This window comes from Mirounga leonina, unplaced genomic scaffold (assembly GCF_011800145.1).
Source record: "Mirounga leonina isolate KUSES-001 unplaced genomic scaffold, KU_Mleo_1.0 Mir_94, whole genome shotgun sequence".
NCBI classification, from domain to species: domain Eukaryota; kingdom Metazoa; phylum Chordata; class Mammalia; order Carnivora; family Phocidae; genus Mirounga; species Mirounga leonina.
In genome coordinates this window covers 19,659,708-19,674,653 of record NW_023270855.1, presented here as the reverse complement: position 1 = coordinate 19,674,653, position 14,946 = coordinate 19,659,708, and the positions used below count along the sequence as shown (strand labels likewise).

Below are 14,946 nucleotides of genomic sequence, written 5' to 3'. Positions count from 1 at the left end.
TTAAAGATTTTATTTACTATTTGACAGCGAGAGAGGGAACACAAGCAGGGGTAGTGTGAGAGGGAGAAGCAGGCTTCCTGTGGAGCAGGTTGCCTGATGCGGGGCTCAATCCCAGAACCCTGGGATCATGACCTGAGCCAAAGGCAGATGCTTAACGACTGAGCCACTCAGGTGCCCCGAGCATATTAAATCTTTTAGCTAAATGTGTTTATTTCCATTTTCTTCGCTCTCTTTCACTTAGCATAACTAGTTGAGAATTGGAATTATTTAGTAGCCTTCTCTCCTCTTTCTACCCCTGCCTTGTCTTGTCCTTTGATCATATGGTTTGATTTGATGTTGTAATAAAATGTTTTAAATTGAAAGGTAGGGTGTAGCAGAAGTCTAATTTTTTTCTTGACATTTTCGATTTGATGCCAGGACAGTGACAATTCAGACTACTATAGGCACTATAAAAGATGATTAATTTGATTGAAAGTGTTGACAAGTTGCTACACATTTGTTTTGGGGTGGGGAATGGTTAGTTTACAGGTACTAGTTTACAGTTACTTAGCGTTATTTAAAGAGGCTGATTCTTCATTTTCTTAATTGTTTGTACTTGTCATTTTACATTGGTGTTTTCAGTAAATCTAAGAATTTCTAACATTTGATTTGAGGTAGAAAATATATACATAAGAATATTTAAGCATGTGTATATTTATACAGATGTAAAGCCTGAGTACAGATAGAGCATATTGCATAGATATTAAGATAAGGATAAAGATAATATCACATGATTCCAGTGATATTTCTGACTTCTGTAGGACTTAAGAGTAAACAAAACTGAACCTGTTCAGCCTTGGATAACTGAGACAGATATATAGAGATTTTTTATTTTATTTTCTTGGTGATAACAGAGATACATTTAAGCTAGTTTTAACCTGAATAGTTCAAGTCAGATTTAAGCAATTCTTTAAGGCATAGTATAAATGTAGCCATTCATAGAAAATAAAGACATAGTAAAAATGACATCTTTATGCATAAAACTAAAGTGAGCTGGCTATTTTAACATTTTTCATAACAGGATGTCTGATTTTATGGTTCTCTCTTAGTTTTTATACGCAGATGGCCTCTGTGTTACATTTTATATTCCTTTATCTTTTTCATGAAGAAAGTTGATTGCATTATAAAGGAGTAAGGTAATCAGTTATCTGATTTTTATCTTCGATTCTGAATTAAATGTGCATTTTCCTTTTCTGAATGCCTTCTTTCCAACTGATACCTTGTATGCATTCAGAATAATTGTACATCTTAATGATGAAACATATAAATAGACTAAGAAATTTTAGTCAAACTGTAATCTCAGCTTAAAATGTAAGATAGGACATTCTTCCTTTAGGTGTTGGCCTTACTGTTTACAATTTCTTTCTATTAAAAATAGCATTAAATTGCTAATTCATGCTTAGATGTCTTTCTCTGATGTTCAGCCCCTTTCCTGATATTTGAATTCTCATAGCTTTCAGGTATGTAAGACTTAATGGGTATTAAGGGGTTGGGCGTGCAGAGGGAGAAGGGGAGAGAGAATCTCAAGCTGTATTTCAGGCTGTATCTCATGATCCCGAAATCATGACCTCAGCTGAAGTCAAGAGTCAGTGCTTAACTGACTGAGCCACCCAGGTGCCCTGATACTTTTTTTTGATGCAGTGAATGGGGACAGATTGCAGCAAGTTCAGATACACTCTATAATTAATGTAAGACATGTTAGCTGCTCTCCTTGGAATTAAAAGGAATATTTTATTTATTTTTTTATTAAGATTTTATTTATTTATTTGACAGAGAGAGAAGAGCAGGGGGAGAGGGAGAAACAGGCTCTCTGCAGAGAGCTCTCCTCCCCACTCCCCAGTTCCTTATGTAATCTTAGTTTTTATCTTAGGATGGCAGGCAAATAGGTAATATATTGCAGAGTAAACTGAATGTATTCTATTTGAAATAACCCCAGATATTTTTCTGTTAAGTAATTTATTTTATACTATATCATTCCAGTGAACATCCTTACCCCATTTCCCCAAATTTAGAGATTCTGGTTCAGATTTTTCATTGTGTGCATTTTTGCTTTTTTCTTCTTAGCACAGGGGGTCTTAATTTAGTGATTTTTATTGGAAATAGTTTTAATATTTTCAGGAGTTAGAATAAACTGTTTTGTATGCTATATTTAAAGAGTAACAGAGTAAACCTTGCATATAGTTTTTGCACCAACCATTCATTTTGGATTTATCTGGTTTATTCTTACACCTCCTTTTAAAGATCTAACTTAGAAAGTGTTCCCACGGGGCGCCTGGGTGGCTCAGTCGTTAAGCGTCTGCCTTCAGCTCAGGTCATGGTCCCGGGGTCCTGGGATCGAGCCCCGCATCGGGCTCCCTGCTCAGCGGGAAGCCTGCTTCTCCCTCTCCCACCCCTGCTGCTTGTGTTCCTTCTCTCTCTGTGTCTCTCTCTGTCAAATAAATAAATAAAATCTTAAAAAAAAAAAAGTGTTCCCAGGTTCAGACTTGCTTCCTTGGCATACAGTTTACTCTGTCTTGATAACATTGCATACAAAATTATATTAACATTTATTGTAGTTATTTACATGCTCTGATTTCTAGCTTGTGGTAGGCTTTCATATTTACCTAAAAGGTTAAAAATAAGTACAGCTGTGTAAAGAGACCTTCAGTGCAGTTGTCAAGATTATATTATGTTTCCAAAGGATACTTTTATATGCAAGTAATATTTGTATTTTTACAAATATTACAAATATTTTATTTACAAATATTACAAATATTTTACAAATATATTTTACAAATATATACTTAGCCTCCTTACGCAAGGGGTGAGTATTATTTGACATTTTAGTGCCATCTATTGGACACTTCGTAAAAAGCTCCTGAAAGTGTCTAAGGCGTAAACACATTTTATCATAGGCTTTTATTGCTAACAGTGCTGTGCAAACATAATACATTTTTCCCCCTAAAAGCAGTATTATTTATCAACACATGCATTGTTAATAATTGGCTACACTTTCACTTACCTTCCTGAAGAAAATTAGCCAAAGCATGTAGTGTAAACATTATTAAACAGAAAGTTTAAAGATACTTATGTTTTGGGTTTTTTTTTTAAAGATTTTATTTATTTATTTGACACAGAGAGACACAGCGAGAGAGGGAACACAAGCAGGGGTGGGTGGGAGAGGGAGAAGCAGGCTTCCTGCAGAGCAGGGAGCCCGATGCGGGGCTGGATCCCAGGACCCTGGGATCATGACCTGAGCCGAAGGCAGAGACGCTTAACGACTGAGCCACCCAGGTGCCCCAAAGATACTTATATTTTAAAGCTATTTTTTACCTTAAGAGAAAATACTGGTTTTGGTGTTTGAAAGAAATTTAGTTGGAGGAAAAGACATAGATAATACCTATTGAAGTATTTGTCATTTGAGATTATTTGAATATTCTTAACACTGGGAGCTGTTTTGCTTATTTTTGAATAATATATACACTTTTAAGTGTAGTATCACCGTGAGTTATTAATGAGGGAATAGCATAGGTGGAGTTTGTGTGTTTAAGGTTTGGAAAGTAATGAACTTGAAGAGAAGGGGCTGAGGTGCACATATACCATTAATACTCAGAAATCCCTGGTGGTATTGCATTTCAGATATATAGGTGTATAAATAACGTGTATATTGAACCTAATATAAAGGAGGAGATCCTGCCCTTAAGCTTTCAATCAAATCTGAGGAAAGACAATTTGTAAACTCATGTTGTTTATTATGTATGTAGCTTGGGAAAATGTTTCCCTTAATTTTTTAATGCAGTTAACAGTTTTGTGTATTAGCTATGTTTTCACTTATGTGGTGTCTTTATAGGAATGAATAAAGCAGACCAGTAAGCTGTTTCTTTATTAGTAACATTGTTGGTGTGCTTTGTTTGCTTTTTCCATTTCAAAGATTCTTAGTTTTGACTGTGTGTGTACTCCCCTCTGACCATATTTTCAAAAGGAAGAAACCGTATTCTTTCTCAGAAACCCAGAGGAATTTCCTTTAGCAGTCATGGTGAACAGAGTTCTGTAATTTCTAGCTGCTTCTGAGTATTTGTGATATCAGACACACATTCTTTTAGTTAGCACGCAGTCTTTTGTTGACAGAATGATAGCTTTCTGATTTTTAGGTTTTGATGCTACTTGAGAAAAGGTCAATTCTTGGCCTCTAATAAGTAAAATGTTTGTTTTCATATGAATACACTTTATACCTTTTCAAAATTTGTTACAAACTTTATACTGACTTTTTATAAGAACATAAGAATATTGATGCTAAGAATATGAGAACTAAATATAGTCTGTCTCATTAGAAAATAAACAAGATTTTAAGTATGTTTGGAATAATGGAGGGGAGGACAAGGGATTTGAAGTTAGAGACACTGGGTTTGAGTCTTGGCACTGTTATGCACTAGCTGCTTTCCTTTGTGGGAGAATATTGTGTCAAAATGCTCAAAATGCCTATACATAATAAAGAACTGTAAATATTAACTCTTAATTTGAGGTTTTGTAATTCTCTTTATAAGGTGAATAAATATATTTGAATGGCATATAATGAAGTCTGAAGTTTATGTTTGTACTTTTTAGCTGTGTTTGTCTTACCTAATGCTCATGTTTGCTGTTCAGACTGTAATTCTGAGGAATGCTAATAGTGTGTGAGATAAATTTTTTTAATATTTACAAAAGATTTTGTTCCAACTTATATCAGTTTTGTATTTGGTATGATCAAGTGAAAATTTGATAATGGTAAGGCACTTACCAAAATATTGATTGTGTTTGTATTTTACATCTGATGAAACATAGATTGTAAAACTAACTGTGGAGCAGAACCCTATTTATAATACTTTTTCATTGGAATCATTTGCCTTGTTCTATATGATAACAAAACATCTGTAGTTTTATTTGGAGACACTGTAAAGAAATCTTTGTGTGCAAAGGAATGCCTGAGGAAAAGTTCTGTATTTAATAAACTGTAACTTGATTATTATTTGTGTTGCCTCTCTTGTAAACTTTAAAATAATTATATTGAGAATGTTAAAATATATTTCTCCATTAGTTTTGAAACTTTTAAAATTTTGTGTGTTCTTTTTTTAATTGCTTAGGGATTTTCTTGTTTAAAAAGACAGGTGTGCTTATTGTCTTGCCTATTTTTTAAGTCACTCATCTATTCATTTCCCTATTGTAGCATTTTCTTTGGTCATTTTAATACATGGGTGACTAGATAAATCTTTAAATAGCAAGAGTGATAATGTTCCTAATTCTCTTGATAATTAATGACCTCAGACTATAAAATTATATTCTTTTGCAGTATCCCTTTTACTATTCAGCGACTATGTGAATTGCTAACAGATCCAAGGAGAAACTATACAGGAACAGACAAATTTCTCAGAGGAGTAGAGAAGGTATTTATTTTATCATTGGGATTATATTAAACTTTAATCTATTTCAGAAGAGAGCACTGAGTAAGTTCTGTTTTAGGCACCTTTTCTTCAAATAGGTTTCCTGAAACCTACCTGAAGTTTTTCTCAAATTGTTTTCCTAATCTGGGAAAAACTAGGTTTTGGAGTGAGATTTAATAGGAGGGGCACAGAGGGAGGACTTGTGATCAGTTTAGTATGGGGAAAGCAGCTTCTTGTCTCTTCAAAATTCCTAGTATACATTAACATTAAAGGCTCTGCAAAGTTTTGGCATTGACATTTCCATTATAGTTGTGTTTTGCACACTTGTTTACCCATGGAATTCATTTCTTCATTTCTGGATTTGGTGCACAGCTTTGGAAAATCTGATGCAAAAATTTAACTTAGATATTGAGAAAGATGTAGATCAGACTTAAGAAAGAAGAAAGCATTGGTGTTTTTTGTGGGTAGGGGATGTTGTAAGAGAAGGGCATTTTGGATCAAGGAAACAATGTGATGAACAAAGACATCAAGGTGTTTGAGGGAATGAAAAGTAGGAAATTGACTTATTTGAGGAACCAGTGAAGGAGCCCTGTGGGAACCAAGATTGGACCATTAGGTTGCTAATTCCCTCTTTGATCCTAGAACATAGTCCAGTGTTCATTTTATGGTTCTAATTCAAATTCAGTTTAGTCTACCCTTGGAGCAGGAATCTAAAACCATTACTTAATGTTTACAATAGATCTTAGGGCTTTACTGGTTTAGTTTTGTTGAGCTTCCACGCCCTTGATTTAGTAAGATTCCTGAAGAGCAGGAAACGGAGATGATTTATCAGTACTTATTTTCAGCTTATTGGACTTTCAATAATTAGATTTTGGCAATCTTTGAAGAGGCAGTCAAAGTAGTCGTATCAGGAGTGGCTCTGTCACCAAATCAGGACTGCTATGTTTCATATTTGGGTGACCGTGGACCAGTTACATAACCTAAGTCTCAGTTTCTGATCTGTGAAGTATGGATAATAAGAGGGCTGTGGAGGGGATCAAATGAAAAGCACTTACTCTGGCTCATACTACACTTTTAATGAATATTGACTATTAGTAAAGTCAGTATTAACTGGGAAGATTATATTATTAAAAAGGTCTGAAGCTTTTTTGGGGGGGTTATGATGCTACTACACATCAGACTTTTGATTGGGTACTGCTTTTTAAGGAAATTCATTATATGTGGCCTAAATACTTCAGTCTCTAAGTATCTTGGCATGATTTCGATCTAAAACTATTCCACTGTATTACATTTGATATATAATGTCAGGGCTCCATAGTAGCTAGAGTAGAGTTAAAATAATACTGGCAGAAGGAGCAAATGGTTTAGTAGGTTATTGGATTTAGTTATTGTTTTAGTTTCTGTTGTTTGATTAAAAGTTTTTTTTTTTTAAAGATTTTATTTATTTGACAGAGAGAGACACAGCAAGAGAGTGAACCACAAGCAGGGGGAGTGGGAGAGGGAGAAGCAGGCTCCCTGCCAAGCAGGGAGCCCGATGCGGGGCTTGATCCCAGGACCCTGGGATCATGACCCGAGCCGAAGGCAGATGCTAAAGGACTGAGCCACCCAGGCGCCCCATGATGAAAAGTTTTTACTTTTAACCATTTATTTTTTTTATTAGTAAAATTGGAGAAGATAGGAACTTAATCTGCCAGGGTGATTCTGAGAGCTTAAAAACAAATGATTAAACCTTATGTCGTAGTGCTTTGCGTCATATTAAAGCATCAATTTTTGTTATTGCAGAATGTGATGGTTGTTAGCTGTGTTTATCCTTCTTCAGAGTAAGTATAAAGATTTTTATATTTCTGTATATACTGATTATATCATTTCTAATATATTAGTCCTTAAATTAGGTTACATTTATTTTGTATGGAATGAAGCAGGATAACATTTATAAATACTTGTGAACCTACCACCCAGTCCCTCAAGTAGAATATTACCAATGATATTATCTATCTATAAGTTTTTCTAGTAAAGAGATTTGGATTAAAGTGATGATTTGCTGTAATCTTAAGATTTGTGGATTTATGTACTGTCATGGTACTCAGGGCCCTGAGATCCCAGAAATCCCACCCTAGATACCTTACCATGGCGTCTCTGGGGCATAACTCCCAGGTTTGGAATAGTCTCTTGATGACTTTCCTCCTCATGATGGAAAAGTATTTCCAGTTGTCAAGATTTATATAGCAAATTAAGGTGTTGGTTTAAGACACAGTCCTTAGCACTATTGATGTTTTGTTATGAGTGGTTGTCCTGGGAATTAAAGCGAGTTTAGCACTGTCCTTGGCTTCTCCCTACTGGATGCCAGTAATGTCTCTCTTTCCCTGAAAAATGTCTTCAGACATTGCCAAAAGTCCCTTGGGGTGGTGGGCTCCGTGAAGGGAAGTTGAGAGGAGAATGTTGTCTCCCGTTGAGAAACACTGGATTTATAAAGTGTCTGTGATTTCATAGACAATAACAGTTTGTTTTTAGAACTCTCACAAGAATATACCTGTGTTAAATGAGATACTAAGATAATCCCATAATTTAATGCTGTTTCTCTCAAAAGTCTGTTTGGTTCTGTGACTGTGAGATCGTACAAAAGATCTTTTAGGCCTATTGCTCTTACTGAATTAAAGAACTAAATGATTTATAATAGTGTTTTTTCTTTTCTCATAGGAAAAACAATTCCAATAGTTTAAATCGAATGAATGGTGTTATGTTTCCTGGAAATTCACCAAGTTATACTGAACGGTGAGATTATTGATTTTAATATCCACAGAAATTGTATTTTCCTAATTTTGAGAAGCAGATTCAATATACTTTCTTAAATAAAGTTGGGCATTTTATGGAAGATACAGGATATACTAAACAATTAATTTGGTAACCCTTAAATCTGAAAGTCAAAGTTAGAGTAAATACTTCTGTGATGTCTTCACATAAGCAAACCTTGGGAGGGTGACTTCTTACCAAAATGGGAAAATGATGTTCATTTATCTTATCCTAGGTCTAATATAAATGGGCCTGGAACACCCAGGCCACTTAATCGACCAAAGGTTTCTTTGTCAGTCCCGATGACAACAAATGGCTTGCCTGAGAGCACAGACAGCAAAGAGTCAAACTTACAGCAAAATGAGGACAAAAATCACAGGTTTGTATGTGATTTATATTTAAAAACAAAAAATGTTTTCAAAATAAGTTGACATTTATCCATTGTTTTCAGCACTCATTATTTACTATATACTCTCGTTTTGAGGAGCACAGCAAGGTTTTAGTGTGGTCTGTGGCTTCTGGACATTCTCAGCATTAGCAGGTGGATGAAGATGGTCAGAGAGAATGCTTAAAACTGCTAATTTGGGGAGATCCTGTTTATAATAGGATCTTAAGAAAGTAAAGTGGTTCTGGTGTTTTCTATTTCTTGTTTTTGAAAGTAACCTGAAAAGATTTATAAATGAGTTGAAAATTTTGTGAGTTATTTCTCATTGGAGATCATTAAAGGAAACCTTTTATTTATATCCCATCTCAGATTTTCTGCATCACATTAAGGGAAAGCAGACTAAACGAGTGAGAGGTCTTAATGAGTATGTCCATCTGGAAGACTTGTAGTTCCCTTATGGGAAGACATTTAACTTACTGGAGAATTGAACAGAAATGCCGTATAACTTGTTCACTAATTCTAGTGGGAAATATTCTTGACACAGTTTAGGTTCCCTTGAAATTATTCTCTTGTGTTTTTCTTTACCCAGATGTTACAATTTAACTTTGAGACAGAAATACAGTTTTAAAAATTATTAGACCTTAAAAATGAGAATGTGGAAGATGAAGAAAACAGTCTTTATTAATGACACTTTAAAAAAACATTTACAGTGACTCTGCGACATCTGAATCAGAAGGTTCCTCAGTGAGCCCTATAAAAAATAAACATCCAGATGAAGATGCTGTGGAGGCCGAGGGGCATGAGGTAAAAAGACTCAGGTTTGACAAAGAAAGTGAAGTCAGAGAGACAGCCAGTCAAACATCTTCCAGTGAAATTGCTTCGGTTATGGTAGAAGAAACAGAAGCATCGTCGTCACCTCAGGATAAAGACAAGGAAAGTACTTGTACCAGGCAGCACTGTACAGAAGAGGATGAAGAAGAGGATGAAGAGGAAGAAGAAGGTATTTAGAGACCATCTGTAAAAGGGTGGAGTAAGGAGATCCTCAAATTCTTGTACTTCATTTTGCGTGAAAGAATTTAACATAATGGAACTCCTTATAATGCTGATGTTGGGCTTTTCTCCCACCTGTATGTAGTTGCTGCTGAGTTTCAGGGGATATGATTTGAACAGTAGAATATCAGAATTCATGAAACTTAACTGTGGAGGTATTTTGAAAATAAAATTTAACTACAACAACATTTGCTTATTTTTAGAGTCTTTTATGACATCAAGAGAAATGATCCCAGAAAGAAAAAATCAAGAAAAAGAATCTGATGATGCCTTAACTGTGAATGAAGAGACTTCTGAGGAAAATAATCAAATGGAGGAATCTGATCTGACTCAAGCTGAGAAAGATTTACATTCTGAAGGTAGTGAAAATACAGGCCCTGTAAGTAGTGGTTCTGATTGCCATGAGACAGAAGAATTAGTAGGATCCAACTCCAGTAAAACTGGAGAGATTCTCTCAGAGTCATCCATGGAAAATGACGACGAAACCACAGAAGTCACAGATGAACCAATGGAACAAGACTAATTATTTAGAAACATGTAGATGCAGTATTTTACATACAGTTCTGGTTTTACACTGTATAAAACTTTTATGTAATAAAGTGGACCTTTAGTTTTACAAGAGAAGCAGGTTGTAAAATAAAGTACTTTATGGGATAAATCCTGAAAGAGTTGTACATGTAAGAACTGTGAATATCAGCTCCTCTGGGTCCTGCTTACCGCTGACTTTTTTTTCGGTCTGGTCAAATCAGTGGTTTGTGTATAGATTTTTTTTTTTTTTTTTAAGAATTAAAGTTTTTAAACTGGAAGGTAATAATTATAATTTTGAAAACCTTTTGGAAATTATCACATTTAGTTTATACATATGCAAGAAATCTTTTTGTCTTGTCTCTTTCTGACAACTCTAGCAGTTTTCATATTTTGGTCATAGTTTCAACATTTTAACATGTGAATTATAGGGTTTCATGCTGGTTTCCAGATTTTATTGTTTGACTATGTACAGTGGAACTTTAAGTCATATATACATATATATATATTATTCTAAGGGGGGAAATGTTATATTTTTCTGTTTCTATAAGAGATGAATACAGTGGATACTTTTTCTATTGGTAATGATTGAGTTCACCTCTTTCAGAAGACAGTTTCAGTTTCTCTTCTGAGTAATTCAAATAAAATCTGGCCCTTGTGAAACCCTGGAAATAAGTCTGTTGAAATACCAGGTTAAACACATTCCAAGAGATCTGTTCAAACTAAAATTCTTTTGTATACTTCTGAGGTGCCTGAGAAAAAGACTTCATTATTTATGAGAAAATACGCTTTATCTTGGAAACTGTGTTCAAACATTAGCTTACTATTTTATAGAATGAATGCTGACATGAGACCATCTCAGAAGAACCCGGCAGGTTCCTTGACCTTTTGCTTGCTTTTCTGAACATTGTGAATATTACACATTTCTTTCTAAATTATTCTAGAGTATGCAAATGTCAAAGGTATGAAACCCCACTGTACTGGAAAAATTAATATATTACTATAGTAATGTACTGGAGCTAAATGACTGAAGCTTTAGGGGTGCATAGAAACCACCATAATTTGTATGACATTTTGAAGTGAATTAAATATTTTTGAACATGCTTCTTCGACAGCCAGTGTTCTATTTTTCAGATTAACACAAAGCACAATGATTACTCTAAACTCAATATTTTCAAATTCACATATTTAAAAGTCATGCAAACTGCAACTTCCCTGTCAAAATTACTGGCTGCCAAATTTATACCTGTTTCTTCAGCTGTACCTTTTGATATTTAGAATTTTTAAATTTCTGTAAAGTAGATTTTGTAGAATGTGATGTGTTCACTGCCTTTGTGAAGCGGTATATAATTGTATAATTTCTGTGTGTAAACTGAATGCTTGGGCTTTCAATACAGTATTCATATAAAGCAATAAATATTAATGTTATGAAATATTCGAGTACATTTTTATCAAAATACAAAAGAATCCCTTTTTTAGTTTCAGATACTGAAGTACACAGATGAACTTATAAAACTGATGCAAACACTTTCTGACACTGTATCATAATCTTTGGGGTGATGTGGGTGGCAACCACAACTTTTGCATTTTGACTACTTAAATTGCTATGACTAAAATTACCAAAATGATTTGGCTCCGTTTATGTTTATAGGGTAAATATACTACTGACTGACTTGACTGTCAGGTTCACAGCAGCTTGGTGATACATTTAAGAATATGTCTAGTAGTTGACATAAAAACTGAGTATTTACTGTACCCAGGAGGGGAGAAAAATCACACATTGTAAATTTTTAAAAATGTTGAAGCCAATTTTAAATGTGACATTCATTTGTAGTGGCCTATTCACCTATTATTTTGTTGAGGGATATTTTGCCAATGAGAATAGATTTTAAACATTTTAAGTTTAGAAATTTTGAAATTTTCTTTAGAATATTTATGAAATTATTGTCAATAAACATATTCTTTAAGATCCTGTGACCTTTTATATTTTTTGTTTTAATTGTGCCATGGACCATTTGTAAACAAATCAGTTTACTTTTGTTGGTTATAATTATAGTTGAAGATTTAGCGTCATGACTTTGAGGTCTGTGGTTTTATTTGTAAACTTGCAGTTGCTATTTTTGCAAGGGCAAATGTATTTCTTTATTAAATAAAGTACAATAATGGTGAATGTACCAAAATGCCATCGCTTAACTCTATGAGAGATCTGCATTTTAATCTATAGTTTAATAGTTTTAATATTTATTAGATATTCATACGTTGATCCTAGATCAAACTTGTTGCTGTTTATACAGATAACTGTAGAATGCTAATGGAATATCTCCTTTAGGATAGGTGGAATACTTTTGTAGTTAAGCTGGGAAACCTTGTTCAGCTGGTTTAAGATACTGATGCCCATTTGGAAGTAGATTTCCGCAAGTATGCGTAGGTGCACTTACACAGACTTTGCTTAATGAAAACCTCAGTTCTAATAGTACCTGATTCAGATGTGAATTTTTTAAAGGCTAATTTTAGGCACATTTTCTTAACACACATCAGCAAAGTCATATTAAAAGACCTAAATGAAGAAGCAGGACCTCCGTGATTAAAAATGTTATTTTCTTTTTTCTTTTTCTTTCTTTTTTTTTTTTTTTTTTGGCCTTGAGCAGATTGTTTACCTGTTAGAATCTAGACTCTGAACCCAACATGTAAAAAGAACTTGAAATGCTGATGAGGATACAGAATATATATGTAGTGTTTTTAGCACTTTCCCCTTTTAAACAAGTGAAAACATTACCCTAGTACATTTTAAAAAAATACCATCTTTTCAGTTCTGAAAATGTAGCAGAACAGAAATGAGTAGTGGAAAATGTCTTATTTTAATTGTTGGTTATTAGATAAATTTAATCCAGTTAGGGTTTATTGTAACTACACCTTTCAACAGTGTGAACAGAGCAGTGAATTCCCCATCAGAGAACTATTATAACCCTTTGGCTTAGAAAGGCATCCCAGAAATCCTGCGCCAGAAGGTGTAGCCTGTTAAAGCATGGAGGTTCAGAGTCCTTTGTTTTGCTGGTGTAGATAGGCATGTATTTGTGCATTTTTGCATTTGTAAAATCAGTAATTTTTCAAATAATGTAAATGTAATATACTAGTTTACTTATAAAGGTACTATAGCAGAATCTATAGCTGCTACAATGTTTGATTATGAGAAATGTAACTTGATAAGGATGAAAAGGCAACTTGTAGAACCAAAGGAAATAAAAATTTTGGATAGTGTTTCAAATTGTCTTCTGAACAGGAGTTTCTTAATTACATTGGTTTTGATCAAATGAAGCTCAGTTCTCTCAAGATTTGTGCTAATCGTAAAATGGATGAATGCAAAAACGCCTTGTAATTTTATGTGGAATTATTATAATTAGGTTTATTGGATTATTGGCCTAATAAGAATGCTAGTATGTATTGGTTAGGATACATCTAATATTTCACATTTAAAAAATAATCAGTACACTTTCTTCAGAATTTCCTTTTATTTCAATTTGGAGCCTAGATTACTTTGCCAAATGTATTATTTTCATAATGCAATAAAATATAAATTAGAAGAATATCTTTATGTGTGGAATTACTTTATTTGCCATAATAGTTCACACCTCTCACCCAACTCTTCCTCCCCAGTCACTTCAGATGGTTTAGGATCCATAAGCATTTTCTGGTCTGTAAGGGAAAAAGCTTAATGCAGGATTTTATTGCAGCTCTGTTTCTTAAGTGATAATATTTCCAACATGGAGGGTGCAGCTGACTTGAATGGACAACTCAAACCTGGTATCTGACAAAGTCCTGATTTACCTTATAAAACAGTTCTCTTTTGGCATAATTTGGCACTAATTTGCACACATGGATCCACAACATTTGTATTGGAATCATTTTAGAAAGGTCTCCTTCAGGTAACTACATGATTAGAAGTGTAGAATTGCCCTAAATGGAGAGAATGGATTCCGTTTTCTGAAAATTCTGGGTTCTTATTTCTTTTATGTATTGCATAGTAGGTGAATAGTTAACACTTGGGGCTTTGGATTCAGAAGATAGTACCAATTAGCACGTGCCTGAATTTAAGTATTTTTGAATTTCAGCTTCTTCATAATTGATCTCTAACTTAACCAGCAAGCAACTTTATTTCATAAACAGAATTGGTGGTAGAGTTTGGGGTAATGATGAGAAGACTGTTGCACTAAATAGCATGACAATGCACCATCCCTGGCCACTTGCCTTTTACTGTTGTATTCTAACGGTTTTAGAGCAACAGACTTTTTTTTTTTTTCCTCCAAAATTCAGCAGTAGAGTTTGTGGTTTAGGTTTATACTTCCAGGCTTTTTCTTCCCAAAGGCAATGAGTTTTTTAACTAAAAATAATGACACAGAAATGCCAGCAATCCCGTTTCCCAGTCTGCACTAATTTTTATACTTTATAGTATAAAAATAGTATACTTTATACTAACACTAATTTTTATACTTACACAAGCTAGCCTTGTGCTTGGCAAGTGGTTAACAGCTGAAATCAGGTGGGCTTTGTGGATACTGTCAGCACAATCCATTTTGGGATTCCTAAATATACTAATCCTACAATTTCTGCCCACTTGAAGGGTTCTGGGTTCATCCCTGAAGCCTTTTCTTTGCTGCTAGGTTTATGGAGTTGAGAGGAGTACACACAGTTGGATGCCCTTGACATGAAATCCATGGGCATTTAGACTGAATCACCAAGAAATAAGTGTCCCAGTAACAGAAG

General features: G+C 34.3%; 1 protein-coding gene across 2 annotated transcripts in view; it reads left to right on the top strand.

Annotated features, from left to right (window-relative positions):
- The window catches only part of PPP4R2 (protein phosphatase 4 regulatory subunit 2), a 53,414-nt gene extending 39,767 nt beyond the window's left edge, over positions 1–13,647 (top strand). For both annotated transcript variants that reach the window (XM_034998277.1, XM_034998278.1), the window contains exons 4-9: positions 5,345–5,438; positions 7,218–7,255; positions 8,133–8,207; positions 8,461–8,604; positions 9,321–9,610; positions 9,864–13,647. In XM_034998277.1, the coding sequence (XP_034854168.1) occupies positions 5,345–5,438; positions 7,218–7,255; positions 8,133–8,207; positions 8,461–8,604; positions 9,321–9,610; positions 9,864–10,183 (961 nt within the window). In that variant the 3' untranslated portion in view covers positions 10,184–13,647. The remainder of the gene's footprint in view (positions 1–5,344; positions 5,439–7,217; positions 7,256–8,132; positions 8,208–8,460; positions 8,605–9,320; positions 9,611–9,863) is intronic.
- The last annotated feature ends 1,299 nt before the right edge of the window (positions 13,648–14,946 follow it).